Raw genomic sequence first — 15,005 nt, forward strand, 5'->3', positions numbered from 1 at the left:
GTCGATCGGGTTTGGTGCATTATAACTGTCAGGTAATTCGTCGCCTTGTAACTCCGAGATCCCTTGAAATCCTCTTCCACGATCTTCAGACATCCTTCGCGATGATTTTTTGCATACACTTGCACACTGTGTAAAAATTATAGCTCAACAATCCTTACCAATAAAATTAAATCTTTATTGTTTGTCTACAAGATCAGTTGCGGCTGGTTTATAGTTGATTTGGTTTAAAGTGACTTTACTGTAAATAGCAATAGTTATTTGGAGCAGCGCCATCTAGCGGTCTTTATTTTTTGGCCAAAAGTGGCTCCTAAAATTCTCAATCAGAGCAATCACGATTAGAGCCATTTAGTCAATCATAAACCAGCCGCAACTTATGATGAAGCTATAAAATGAAAAAATAACGATACATGTGTTTTTGGCGGCAAGTCAACAAGCTATGATTATTCGAAAATTCATTTTCAAAAGTATAAATACATAGGAGGTCGATTTTTTGGTAAAAAATAGATTGCTAACTTGCCGCCAAGAACACATATATCGTTATTTTTTTGTTTTATAGCTTCATCATTAGTTGCGGCTGGTTTATGATTGACTGAATGGCTCTAATCCTGAATGCTCTGATTGAGAATTTTAGGAGCCACTTATGGCCAAAAAATAAAGACCGCTAGATGGCGCTGATCCAAATAATTATTGCTATTTACAGTAGAGCCATATTAATAATTATAAACCAGCCGCAACTAATTTTGTAAATAAACAATAAAAAGTTAAAATTTTTTGTGTTATTTGCGGCAAGTTTACAATTTATCTTTTATCTGTAAATCGACCTTGAAAAGTATAAATATTCCACTTATCTTATATGGCTTACAAAATCTACCATATTTACAAAATTGGAATACTTTGGACCTTTTAGCATCAACTCATGGAAGCACAGCCCTTTAACTTTATAGTTTAAATAAACAATTAATTCACATAATACGTACATACCAAGATTTGTGTTACAGAAATCTTGAACAACGATTAAATAGATACGTAAAGTAATCAGTCGAAAAGAGACAACTGAAGAAAAAAGGCTTAAAAAAGAAGTTCAGTCACACAGGAAGAGTCTCCTAAAAATAGAGCATTGGATCTCACTTAATCAGAGGAGGTTTGGGTCTTTGTTTATTTATAATACTTCAAATTTACTTCTCTGTAATAAATGTATTTTTTATTTATTAAGATCCAATGCTCATTTCTTAAGAGACTCTTCCTGTGACTGTACTTCTTTTTTAGGCCTTTTTTCTTCAGTTGTCTCTTTTCGACTGATTAATTCACGTATATAAGTATTTGATCGTTATTCAAGATTTCTGTAACACAAATTTTCATTGATACAAGGAAAAACCAAATTTTAAAAGAGCAAATGCATATTTACGGTATCAACTGTTATGATTAAAAGTTATGAAACTTAAACAATTGCTTTATTCAAACGTTTTATCAAGATTTATGTTTCACTTTTCTCGTTGTTAAATCTTATTAGTTCACAAATTTCTCTAATATTCTTCTATTTGTGATGCTAGTTGAGACTTTCAACTTGTGTGTTATCAAACTTTGTTATTGTAATGTTAAAACCTCACAACATGAATGTGTGATACATTGCACTGTAACATAACACTGAAAGTTTTTTAAATCAAACATAAACTATTACATTATTTTTGAGGATTGATCAAAACGAATGTATTATATAAAACAACTTGTTAACTTTCAATATTTAAAATCATTTAACAGTGAACATACAAGGTCATTCCAATTAAAAAATTAATCAAGGTAGAATTGATAGGATCAGCTACTGTAGACTAACCATAAGTGCTTCCATAAGTTAGTGGTAAAAAGCTTAAGGTATTGTAATTTTTTTTTCATGTGGTTGATTTTATAAGCCATGTAAGATAAGTAGAATATATACACTATTACATGTCGATTTTTGGCTCAAAGACAAATTGTAAGCTTGCCGCAAACAGCACAGAAAATGTCAACTTTTTAATGTCTATCTATAAGATTAGTTGCGGCTGGTTTATAATTAATAAAGTGTCTCTACTGTAAGTAGTGATAGTTATTTGGATCAGCGCCATCTAGCGGTCTTTATTTTTTGGCCAAAAGTGGCTCCTAAAATTCTCAATCAGAGCAATCACGATTAGAGCCATTTAGTCAATCATAAACCAGCCGCAACGTATGATGAAGCTATAAAGTAAAAAAATAACAATACGTGTGTTTTTGGCGGCAAGTCAACAATCTATAATTATTCGAAAATTCATTTTCAAAAGTATGAATACATAGAAGGTCGATTTTTTGGTAAAAAATAAATTGTTAACTTGCCGCCAAAAATACACGTATCGTTATTTTTTTGTTTTATAGCTTCATTATACGTTGCGGCTGGTTTATGATTGACTAAATGGCTCTAATCGTGATTGCTCTGATTGAGAATTTTAGGAGCCACTTTTGGCCAAAAAATAAAGACCGCTAGATGGCGCTGATCCAAATAAATATTGCTATTTACAGTAAAGTCACTTTCTTAATTATAAACCAGCCGCAAATAATATTATAAATAGACGATAAATATTTGACATATTCTGTGCTATTTGCGGCACGTTTACTATTTATCTTTGAGCCAAAAATCGACATGTAATAGTGTATATATTCTACTTATCTTATGTGGCTTATAAAATCAACCACATGAAAAAAAATTACAATACCTTAAGCTTTTTACCATTAACTTATGGAAGCACTTATGGATAGTCAACAGAAGCTGATTCTACCAATCCTACCTTGATTAATTTTTTAGTTGGAATGACCTTGTATGTTCACTGTTAAATGATTTTAAATATTGAAAGTTAACAAGTTGTTTTATATAATACATTTGCTTTGATTAATCCTCAAAAATAATGTAATGGTCTATGTTGGATAAAAAAACTTTCAGTGTTATGTTACAGTGCAATGTATCACACATTCATGTTGTGAGGTTTTAACATTACAATAACAAAGTTTGATAACACACAAGTTGAAAGTCTCAACTAGCATCACAAATAGAAGAATATTAGAGAAATTTGTGAACTAATAAGATTTACCAACGAGAAAAGTGAAACATAAATCTTGATAAAACGTTTGAATAAAGCAATTGTTTAAGTTTCATAACTTTTAATCATAACAGTTGATACTGTAAATATGCATTTGCTCTTTTAAAATTTGGTTTTTCCTTGTTTCAATGAAAATTTGTGTTACAGAAATCTTGAATAACGATCAAATACTTATATACGTAAATTATTTAGTCGAAAAGAGACAACTGAAGAAAAAAGGCCTAAAAAAGAAGTACAGTCACAGGAAGAGTCTTTTAAGAAATGAGCATTGGATCTTAATAAATAAAAAATACATTTATTACAGATAAGTAAATTTTAAGTCTTATAAATAAACAAAGAACCCAACATTCTCTGATTATGTGAGATCCAATCCTCCATTCTCAGGAGACTCTTCGTGTAACTGAAACTCTTTTTTAAGCTTTTTTTCTTGAGTCTGATTAATTCACGTATGTGTTTATCGTTACTCGAGATTTCTGTAACACAATACATATCATATAAGTTAACTGTTAATTTAAACCATAAAAAGTTAAAGGGCTGTGCTTCCATAAATTAATGGTAAAAGGTCTACGGTATTGTAAGTTTGTGAATATGGTTGATTTTATAAGCCATATAAGATAAGTAGAATATCCACACTTTTACATGTCGATTTTTGGCTCAAAGATAAATTGTAAGCTTGCCGCAGATAGCACAGAATACGTCAACTTTTTAATGTTCATCTGTTAGATAAGTTGCGGCTGGTTTATAATTAAAAAAGCGGCTCTACTGTAAGATAGTAATAGTTACTTGGATCAGCGCCATCTAGCGGTCCTAAATTTTTGGCCAAAAGTGGCTCCTAAAATTCTCAATCAGAGCAATCAGGATGAGAGCCATTTAGTCAGTTATAAACCAGCCGCAACTCATGATGAAGCTATAAAATAAAAAAATAACGATATGTGTGTTTTGGGCGGCAAGTTAACAATTTATTTTCTACCAAAAAATTGACCTCCTATGTATTTATACTTTTGAAAATGAATTTTCGAATAATCATAGCTTGTTGACTTGCCGCCAAAAACACATGTATCGTTATTTTTTTATTTTATAGCTTCATCATAAGTTGCGGCTGGTTTATGATTGACTAAATGGCTCTAATCGTGATTGCTCTGATTGAGAATTTTAGGAGCCACTTTTGGCCAAAAAATAAAGACCGCTAGATGGCGCTGATCCAAATAATTATTGCTGTTTACAGTAAAGTCACTTTTTTAATTATAAAACCAGCCGCAAATAATCCTATTAACAGATGATAAATAGTTGACATTTTTTATGCTACTTGCGGCTAGTTTACAATCTATCTTTTACCCGAAAACCGACCTCCAAAACCACAAATATTCTACTTATCTCATATGGCTTATAAAATCGACCACATTTACTTAATACAATACTTTAGACCTTTTACCATTAACTTATGGAAGCACAAATTAATCAGTGTATAAGAGACAACTGAAGAAAAAAGGCCTAAAAAAGAAGCTCAGTCACTCGAAGTCTCTTAAGAATGGAGCATTGGATCTTACTAAATAAAAAATACATTGATTATAGAGAAGTAAATTTTAAGTGTTATAAATAAACAAAGAACCCAATCTTCTCTGATTAAATGAAATCCGCCTAGAAAATTAATATTAGTTGCAGCTGAAAATCAAAATGAAAGTCAAGTTAAGCAATGAACTTGTTTCAAAATTAGAATTATTATTTATTAACGAATTTAGAGGATATTGTGTGTGAAATAAAAAAAATTTGTTTGTCGATCAACGAACACTTCTTTCGTTTTATTACAAAAAACAAACTTACAAATAAATTTTCGTACAGTCTTGAAAACACTTAAGTTTAATGGGATATCTTAATAATTATGAAAGTAAGGCCGAAATTCATGACTATTACTCAGTTTAAAGTAAGAAATCTAATAACTTAAAAAAAAAATACTTTAGTAAATTTACTTTTTCTTTTCACATTTTTTTGAATCACAGTTTTCTGTGGACTTCTTTTCGGATTCACGAATCGCTGGTTTTCCGGTGTGCTGCACTGAAATAACTTTTTCATTGGTAACTTTTGGTTGTTCTTTGCGTGGAGCTGTGATGGAAAGTACTCCATCAGATGAAAGACTGGAGGTAACCGAGTCGATGTTGCACTGTTCTGGGACCATGTACTTTCGAATGAAGTGTCTTGAAATTGTGCCATGCTCATCTTTCTTTTCTTCATGCTTTCCTGCAATGAAAAAAATGCATGTATATTTAAGATTTGAATGAAAAATAGTCGAAGTTATAAATATATTGGTCGAAAGAAAACTCAATTTCGATCAAAATTGATCAGGAAGAAAAAAAAAATACGTAAGAAAATTCATAATCAAACGAATTCAAAAAAATCACATTCACCGTCTTTGAGAAAAACTCGTAGAAAAAAAGTTTTAAGTTTGAAGTTGTAATGCTAATAAAAAGTGACAATTACCTTCAACAACGATGTACTTGTCGACGACTTTGACGGTCACCTCCTCTGGTTTGAAATGGGCCACATCCAGTATCACTTCGAACTTATCCTGCACAAATTAAAAAAAAACGAGTTTTCATTAATCACGTCTCCAAAAATGTGTAATTTGAAAGATTTTACTGTACACACTATTTTGCTCTACAATAATTAAAAAACACAGTCAGAAGCGAGAATTTTAGACAAATAATCACCTTATCAGCTTTCACCGTGGAAGTACCGCCTCCTTCAACTTGCCGCATCAGCTCAGCCCAGGGACGATAATACGTGGACAAAGGATGTGGTCTTCTTTCGTAGGGCATTAAGTATTGCTCGAACATGCTTGGTCGAACGAGTTGGTTGGCTGTCAAACCTAGACCGAAGTCCTGGTCCAGGAGCCGATGTGGGCGCTCCAGGTCTTGCCACCAATCAGAAAATAACAGTGGTACGAGAGACATAATTGCTAAAAAAAAAACAAAAATTGGTTTTCGACTTAAAAATAGAACTATTATTCTTGAAAAGTTTTATATTAATTTCTTCGGAGAAAGGCCTTACCTTTCGTTTGCTAGACGTTGACGTTTCCAAAGTAAAGTGAGACTGTCAATAGATGCTTACGCTTCGATTGCTCAAGTTCAACTGAAACACAACAGCCGTGGCGTGCGTATATATATAGCCGTTGCTGTGGTTGCCGCCGTTGCCGGGTCGACGGCGTCGGCGCTCGATGCTTCTCAAAAGTTCTTGGGTTCTTCGCTCTTGCCTGCGTGCTAGAAATGTATCGAATTTTCGCGAATTTTCGATAAACAATCAGCGGTAGGGACTAAATGTAAAATGAAAATTATGAATTTATCGTTAATAACGTTTGGTAAAAGGTGTAATGCGATGGTTTATTGGTTTTAGGTTCAAATACGAGTGATGAACGTATACGTTTATTGACGTTTGCTCCAAAACTCAATCCACAGGTGACAGGTCGCTGCGGCGCATTTGACTGAATGTGTGTGTATGTGTACATACCTGCTTATTATAGGCTTATACACACAAAACGCCGACTTGACATGTTTACCAATAAACGATTTGCAATGTATTCCCTTTTTTCTATGTTTTTTTCATCATTGAAGAATAATCGTGCAAGATAATCTTCTGTATTCTTAGCTATACTTAGTTTGCTTTGTCCAATGGCCTTATAGTTTAAATTGGTGACTACAATTGTACATGTATACTTAATAAGAATGTGCGTAGTACGTAATAATAATTCACAATTGATACACAGACAGACGTGGTATTAGTTCCAATACACAAAATATTTAGTCAATCGACGTGTATTGTAAGGTGACCATAAATAATTTCAGTGGGCACATGCATGAGTGTGAATATAATAGCGAGTTATTATTGAATAAATATTTATGTATCAATAGTTATTGAAAAGTTTGCTTATTTGTGGCAAATTTATTCAGAATTCTGCTAAGTATGATATGATGTAATTTGTGTATCATTTTTCTTCAAGTCAAAGTTTCTTGATTAAAGTTTACATTATGAAATAGGTTTTCTCACATATACAAATACAGTTTTATTTTTAATTGTACACTCTTTTCGTATCTTACAATACATTATCGTCAACATTCAACAAAGGAAATTGAAATTGTTGTGCAGATGACAACCTGATGAGAAAATACATAATAAAAATTACTAAAACATCTACATGAGGTTCTCGACTTGTTTGTAGGTGTTAAAAGCACTTGTAAGCTGGTAGGACAAGTTAAAAAATGGGTGATGAGTATATAATATAAGGTCACTGTTAGACAATAACAAAAGCGAAAACGAATTTCGTGAGAGTCCAGTATTTTCTGGTACATTCCAGTTACTTTATTTTCTCTCCCAGTAACAAAGAGCTTCAAAAACCGTTGCATCGGAGAGGGAGAGAGTCATATATATGTATAGGTAAATATTATGTTTCGGATTAGGCTTAAATGTGTATTTTATATGTATACCTTATATTACAGGTATTATTTACTGTACAACAACAGTACAATACAGTGGTTTTTGTTTGCTTAATTACTAAATGTATGGATACATAAATCAAATGTCTTTCATCTTGAAACTTTACCGTGGATCATCTGACATGTATATGACTGAACTACATTGAAATTATTGAATTATTTATAATAAAACGTTGGTTGCATATCATTAGAGATTATAGTTCATTTTATGTATGAATTACACAGTGGGAGCAATCATAAAAGCTGGGTGAAAAAAATTTACATAAAAATCAATCTGCAGTCGTAGTATGCTCAGTTTTTGAATTAATGTAAAAAAAACTAAAAATATTTTTCAATTTCGTTAAATAAAATTTTTATTGAATTAAATTGTGAATATCATCGAATTTTTTAGAATAAACTGTATTATGCAAAAAATGAGAACATGTACTGGTTGTCCAATTGTCATGAATAAAATGATTTTTATCGATTGCTGTGTACTGCTATGTATTCTAAAAATTAGTAAAAAAATATTCCTTACTTTGCTTTGATTTAGTTTTTCACAATTATTTGACATAATCATTGAAAATTGAGTAAGGAGTCAAAATGAAGACAAGGTTTTTATAGAAAAACACTCGATTTATTCTATTACTTATAAATTATCCACATGTACTTAAATACAATCATCAATGTACAAAACTTAAGTACTACTGTTTATCTTTAAATAATTCACAACCATTAGTATCTAAATTTTTTATCTTAATAATTACTTGAAAATTTAAATGAAAATTCGTTAAAAAAACGAAAGGAACTTGAAAATGATGATGGAAAAAATGATTGAAGAATTCGAATACGAAATTAAAATGATTTAAGCAGCTTTGACTGTTGACTTCTTGCCACGCTGAGGAACTTGACGTGGTTGGTTCCCTTCCTTGGGCTGGGCATTTTCTCCAGAAGTAGAAGCTTCTGACTGAGCAATGGCTGGCTCACCAGTGTGTTGAATTTTAATGATTCTTTCATTAGATTCGAGTTTCTGCTCTTGTTTCTTTGGTGCAGTGATGGTGAGTACTCCTGCAAGTAAAGTTGGATTTATTTTACTGGATGCTGTTGTGTCAAAAATTATCAATATCAAAACATTATATTAAATTTAAAAATTACTAACCGTCAGAAGACAAACGGGATTCCACTTGGTCAATATCGCATTGGTTTGGCACAAGATACTTTCGAGTGAACTGCCTAGAAATCCAGCCATGTTCATCCTCTTTCTCCTCGTGCTTGGCTTCCACAACAATGTGATTGTCTACCACCTTTACATTGACCTCCTCTGGAGAGAACTGGTTGACATCCAGATTAATGCAGAATTCGTTATCTTTGGCAGACACCACCGAAGATCCCTTGCCACTTCTACGAGCAAGACCATGGAGGAATGGATGGTAGCGTCGAAGTCTGTTGTGCAGCTTACTTGGTTTGTAAATTACTACTTCAGATCTTGAAGGGGCAATGCGATCAATGAAATCTTCCGGATCCAAAGGTAAACCAAAGTGTTGATCAAATATATGGTGTGGACCCTCAAGGCTGTCCCACCAGTCGGAGAAGATCAGTGGTGCAAGTGACATTATGTAGTCTTTTCTTCTCTTGCTCCTAATCAAAAAAACAAAACAAAAATTTCTTATTTTCCAGTGATACATATTATTTAGAATTTATTTGCAAGGTCTTAGTTATTTTTTCTAGCAGAATAAATTTTTTCTATCTCAGTAATTATCAACAAATTTAATTGAATGTAAGAAAAATACACCAAAATACTGAACTTTTAACTACATGTTTTTTACAAGTTAACTTTGATGGTGCAGATTAAATTCATCACTGACAATTATATTGTAATTATAATACTTACTTAACAAATTAACAGTGCAGAAACACTCTTACAAACAACCCTCGATTCAGCTTGATGACAATCTATACGTCAAGTTGTATTGAACTTTGTCGAAAAGATTAGTCAATTTTACACAGATTCGGCAACGTTTTTAAACAAAGCAATACACGTTATGCACAATACGCAATTACGTATAAGAGATTGTGAACAATACAAGTGTACTTTTACTTGCTCACGACGAGACATCAACTGAAGCCGAAGGGGAATGCTCATTGCTTTTATCACTGCAGAGTGCAGGCCCAGCAGGCACTGCAGGCGGTCACCGTCGGGTGGGGAGTGGGGAGACTCCGAGGGGAGTGTGTGATGGAAGTGGGATGTGGGAAGCTGGGAAGAAAAGAGACGAACCTCCCCGAATGTTCGAGTCCTCTCGACAGCTCTCGAGACGCTGTGTGAATTTTCAAGAATAGATCCTATAATAAGTACTTATGTGGGTTAATTTAACAAACACTGCGGCATTTTCAGGGGTGTAAAAAAATGAGGTACTCAAAATTCAACATTTCGAGTTTTTCGTTTTTTTTTTTTTTACATAAAAGTCAACGAGCTAGAAACTTTTGAGCTCGACTTTACTACTGTCATTTTTGAAAAATCCATGTTTGTTTAAATAATGTTTTTATAAATTAAAAAAAAAAGGAGACAGCAAGGTTTGTCATTACCATATACTTTTTTGTCAAATCCAAAGCCCACATGGGAGTTTGCAACAATTGCAACGAAATTTAGCCTTTATACACTAGGTTACTTAATCGATACTTTGAAAAATCACATTACGCATTACGGTGAGTAATAATCGTTCACTTTGTATTTGCGACGAGACTGGGGTTCGGAAAAGAAAACGATCAAGTGTCCAAAAAATGATTACTTTGCCAAATATTAAACAATTTGTCTCCCGCAATTCAAAAGTATCAAAAGAGCATAGAATGTAGACGCTGCCCGCTGGACAGAGAGAGAGATCAGAGCCGACGCAAAGAGATCATAATTTTTTCGAACTATTTTTTACTTGTTTAATCTTTCATCATTACGTATGACTACTTTGGTGTTTCCTATAAACTTCAATCGAAAACAGCTTTTTAATAAATTTACTAAATTTCTTATTTTCGTTTGGTACACTCAAATATTTATTTCTACAATCTCACGTAACAGACTTTTATAAAAATCCGCCAAACAAACCATACGTGATGTGTAGTACCAATCACGCAACGAATAAAATGTATATATTTCTCATTTTCTTCAGTACTTAGTATATTTCAGCTAATTTAATCAACAGCAGTTGCTAAACAGTCGATAGACAGCGTTTACCTATATGAAGTCACTGTTAATTAAAATTGTAGGTGTCACTATACTACTTAGAAGGTATGTATGACTTTATTCATCAATGTTAAAAATTTACGCATTTATGCATACAATTTGTTTCACAAATGAAATATGTCTTGATTAAAAAATTTTTTTTCTCCTAGTACCATAAAAAAATTTTAATTTCTGTGAAGAGTAATAAAATGGCGGGGTAATGAAAATTGAATTACTCGAATTATAAAAAAAATGCTTGTTTTATTTAAGTTTAAAAAATAAAATATTTAGTACACATAGTTACTTGGAATCACAACTTACTTTTATCAAACGAAATTAACTCATACATAAAAATAACTTTGATCTTTGTCTCACAAAATTAGTTATGTTAAATAGTTTTAGTTGAATGTTGTTAACGGAAAACAATATTAATGACGAAAAGCTTCATTTGTTCTCTTCCTCAGTTTTCTTTTCTTGTTCTTTGATGGCTGGCTTGCCGGTATGCTGGATGTTAATAACGCGCTCTCCCTCGACTGCCGGCTTGTCTTTGCGAGGAACACAGATAGTAAGGACGCCGTCTGAGCTGAGTTTAGACTCTGCTTTTTCTATATCGCACTCATTAGGGATCAGGTACTTCCTGGTGAAATTTCGTGAGATGAACCCGTGTTCGTCTTGCTTCTCCTCGTGTTTTCCCTCGACGACGATGTACTTGTCAACGACCTATAAATAAAACAAACTTCTTTAATGAATGGGCTAATTTCTGCTGAGAGAAACTTTATACATCATGATTCACGTGCTATTTTAAGATATTACAATTTTGTTGGGTGCTATTTACGCTCCTGCTCTTACCAAATAAAAACTCGGAAGAGAAGACCAATGTACAGTGAATGGGCGCATAAAAATAAACTTTTCGCGGAAACCGTGAATAAGAGGCACGATATACGATTACATTAACATATGTATATATATCTATATCGGGTATAATAATTTTTTTTTTTTTTTCATTTTTGAAAGCTATAATTTTACTCAATGCAAGATTCGTATAACTGATGGAATCAAAAATAATTGACGTAGTGAATAGTTGAATCGTGGCAAAAACCAGGAGAAAGGATACTTTTTATAAACAAAATAGAAAGCAATAAAAATTGCTCACCTTTACGTTGATTTCATCAGGGGCAAATTGCATGCAATCCAATTGGACTTGGAAGGCATCCTGTAAAAACAAAATTTCAACATATCTTTTAAAATACGGTGCAAGTACTCACTCAAGTACTTAAATGAGAGTGTCTCTATACATACCTTATCAGCCTTGACAGTTGAGATACCGGATTCATCATTGCGCCTGAATAACTCGGACCAGGGCCGGTAGTAGTGGCCATAATTGCTGGGCCTGAGGCTACTGTTGAAACGATGACGGGAAGGTCTCGGGTCGTCGAAGAAGTCTCGAGGAATCACGGCCAGACGGTCCGGGTTCAAACCCAAACCGAAATATTGGTCACGCACGTGGTGCGGCCTCTCGAGATCTTCCCACCAGTTGGAGTAGAGCAGAGGAAGGAACGACATCTTCTCCGGGTAGGGCAAGATTGCAGTGGTTTCAAACTTTGAAAGACGCCGGTACTTTGATACAAATTCGGCAAAGGCTCAAAAGCTACTAAAGTTGGGGAGAGGTTCACCCGGCACTTCCTTCGCACTCTCCGCAGTAAACTGTTGTCGTGGGTCGTGCCGCGTGCACACGTATACATATACATATACAGCCTACGAACTTGAAGCTAATACAATAAAAAAAAAAAAAATAAATAAAAAAAAATACTGAGATACGTGATTTTTATTGTAAATTTTATTTATTCAAACGGTTAGATTTGCTCAACTCTTCTACGGTGTGACCAAAAAAGTAATACCCGTCTGGCGGCAAATTCAAACGTACTAATATCAATACAAGTTCTCACACTTTACCACAAGTGCTTTAACTCCATAATCTGTACTGTAAAGGATTTAAACTTAAATGTGTGAAAAATTGAAATAACTATCGTCGTTAAAAAATGAGATGCAAAATAAAAATTTGTAATAAAATTATTCACTCCCAAGCTCTGAAGCCCTTTCATATTTTACCGCAAGTGCATAAGCTCCACAACCCTGCATGTACTTTATGCAAATCAAACGTAATTAACTAAGGCATGCAGTTAAATTAGTTACATTAAATTAACTAATTATAGTTCATAACTATTTATAATTTTTCCTAAAAAATGGTAGAAACTTACTATGTTGTAACTTTATAGCATCAACAATCACGGAAAGTTGCATATTCCAAGGATTAGTAACTTCTAACCTTGGTAAACTATTTTATGAAGGTGATCTTATGATGTGCAAGTCGTTTGAATTTTTTTTTTTGCCATAACGTGTTCTATAAATTCTTACGACTAAAAAATAAAAGTAACTATAGTATTATAAGTCCCCCCCTCCAGGTCATTGAGTTTGAACCCTTTGGAGTATTTTATTTGTAAGAAATTTTTATTTATAAATTTTTGTTCATGTTTGAATACTTTAGAATATAGGATTAATTTTAGTTCTAAATACATTAGGAACAAAAAACATAAGAAATTGAGTAGTGTTAGTCAGATTCGAGTAGATTAATTATTTTGAATTTGTAAATATGATAGAATTTAAATTAAATAATATAAAGAAACAATCACCAAGTATAAGAACAATGTTATTAAGGATGTATAGTAAAATTAATATTCCCATACTAAGTTTTATAAATTTATTTCACAAAAAACGTTTTTCATATAACTGTACATGACTTAGAAAAGTTGAAGTTACATCATGTATGAACTATCTTATAATAAAAAATATTTAAAATTACAGATTTATTCTGATGTTAATTAACTTAAAATAAATGTGAAAAGTACAAACGCTTCCAAACAATTGAATAGAATATTCAATCATACAATCATACGTAACATAAATACGGATAGCTTTTAATTACAGCTGTCACTCAAAGTCTGGAAGAGAGAGAGAGAGAGAGAGAGAGAGAGAGAGAGAGTTAGAAACAAAGTAAAAAATTACAATAAATTAAAAAAATAGTCTTTGAAAAAATTAGCAACGGACGCAGAGACAATTCACAACTCCTTGGTCGTTGATTCCCGGGTGGTAGGAGTTGCTGTACTGCTGCTCGAATCCTCCATCTTCTTGTCGCTTGGCTCCTCTTTGGACTTCAGTGCCGGCTTGCCTGTCAGCTCGATTTTTACTTTCCTCTCGTTCTTATTCTCGGGAGTATCCTTGGTGGGCGCCTTGATGGTTAGCCTGTCAACGGTGACCAATTAAATTTTAAAATACAATTCAGGGACACTGATTGTAGTAAAAATATTTGTTTCATTCGCAGGCGAGTCCACATTAGAGGGCAATTGTACTTAAAAAATATGTAGGACAAAAATGCAGGAGTTGTAGAAAAACGTTGAAAAAGTGCAGAATCGTTAAATACTTTTTAAAAATATTTTAAGTATGAATAAAAATAGGAAAGAGGGCAAATGAAAATTCGCGAAATTCCAAAAAATATTTAAAAAAAAAGTGAAAAATCTAACGAAATGCATACTAAGCGTAATAAAATTGCAAAAAAAAAAAAAAACTCACACTCCGTCCGACGATATCTCCGAGGAGATGGTGTCCGGCTCGACGTCCTTTGGTATTTCGTAACGCCGTACAAACTGCCGCGAAATCAAGCCGTGCTCGTCCTGCTTCTCCTCGTGCTTGCCGGTGACGACGACGTAATTATCGATAACTTTGACCTCGATTTCCTCTACTTTGAACTGCTTTACGTCAATGAGCACCTTCCAGTCGCCGTCGTTCTTGTCCCGGTAGACCTTCGAAAGTCCCCCGGTGATCGAGGAACGGAAGACTTCGGGAAACATCCGGAGGTAGTTGGAGTTGTCGAACAGGTCGAAGATGGCACGATCCCGAGCCGAAAGCGGGTAGTCGTAGTGGGAGAGGAGCAGCTGCTCCGGGCGAAGACCGACTCCGAAGTCTTGGTCGAACAGCCGGCTCCTGTCGCCACCGAAGTAGGCCGTCGACAGGAGCAACGGTAACAATGCAGTCACCATGTTTCGTTGTTATACACCGTCTCACCGAAAATTAATACTCGAAAAAGCTTTACCGATAACCAAATGAAATATTCGATTGACGAAACTCTCTGTGATTATCGCGGAACGCAAGTAAAACGTATGTAGGTATACGAGC

General features: G+C 33.6%; 4 protein-coding genes across 4 annotated transcripts; all 4 read right to left on the reverse strand.

The window, feature by feature from the left end:
• Positions 1 to 4,887: 4,887 nt before the first annotated feature.
• On the reverse strand, positions 4,888 to 6,254 carry LOC106636969 (protein lethal(2)essential for life). The gene is made up of 4 exons (XM_014349552.2): positions 6,147 to 6,254; positions 5,807 to 6,054; positions 5,577 to 5,664; positions 4,888 to 5,336 (listed from the first exon to the last, which is right to left on the reverse strand). The coding sequence occupies exons 2-4, from the start codon at positions 6,047 to 6,049 to the stop codon at positions 5,065 to 5,067; spliced, it is 603 nt and encodes a 200-aa protein (XP_014205038.2). The 5' UTR covers positions 6,050 to 6,054; positions 6,147 to 6,254; the 3' UTR covers positions 4,888 to 5,064.
• A 1,925-nt stretch (positions 6,255 to 8,179) lies between these two features.
• Positions 8,180 to 9,725, reverse strand: LOC106636970 (protein lethal(2)essential for life). The gene is made up of 3 exons (XM_014349553.2): positions 9,456 to 9,725; positions 8,724 to 9,202; positions 8,180 to 8,632 (listed from the first exon to the last, which is right to left on the reverse strand). The coding sequence occupies exons 2-3, from the start codon at positions 9,175 to 9,177 to the stop codon at positions 8,430 to 8,432; spliced, it is 657 nt and encodes a 218-aa protein (XP_014205039.2). The 5' UTR covers positions 9,178 to 9,202; positions 9,456 to 9,725; the 3' UTR covers positions 8,180 to 8,429.
• Positions 9,726 to 11,021: 1,296 nt separating this feature from the next.
• Positions 11,022 to 12,491, reverse strand: LOC106636913 (protein lethal(2)essential for life). Its single transcript, XM_089592707.1, has 3 exons — positions 12,075 to 12,491; positions 11,929 to 11,988; positions 11,022 to 11,495 (listed from the first exon to the last, which is right to left on the reverse strand). The coding sequence occupies exons 1-3, from the start codon at positions 12,336 to 12,338 to the stop codon at positions 11,220 to 11,222; spliced, it is 600 nt and encodes a 199-aa protein (XP_089448833.1). The 5' UTR covers positions 12,339 to 12,491; the 3' UTR covers positions 11,022 to 11,219.
• A 1,385-nt stretch (positions 12,492 to 13,876) lies between these two features.
• On the reverse strand, positions 13,877 to 15,005 carry LOC149374488 (protein lethal(2)essential for life-like). The gene is made up of 2 exons (XM_089593220.1): positions 14,403 to 15,005; positions 13,877 to 14,075 (listed from the first exon to the last, which is right to left on the reverse strand). Exons 1-2 carry the CDS (start codon positions 14,867 to 14,869, stop codon positions 13,892 to 13,894), a joined length of 651 nt encoding a protein of 216 aa, XP_089449346.1. The 5' UTR covers positions 14,870 to 15,005; the 3' UTR covers positions 13,877 to 13,891.

The sequence above is a fragment of the Copidosoma floridanum genome, unplaced genomic scaffold (genome assembly GCF_036245765.1).
Source record: "Copidosoma floridanum isolate Cflo_tuat_1 unplaced genomic scaffold, Cflo_Japanese_pri ptg000019l, whole genome shotgun sequence".
Taxonomy (NCBI): Eukaryota; Metazoa; Arthropoda; class Insecta; order Hymenoptera; family Encyrtidae; genus Copidosoma; species Copidosoma floridanum.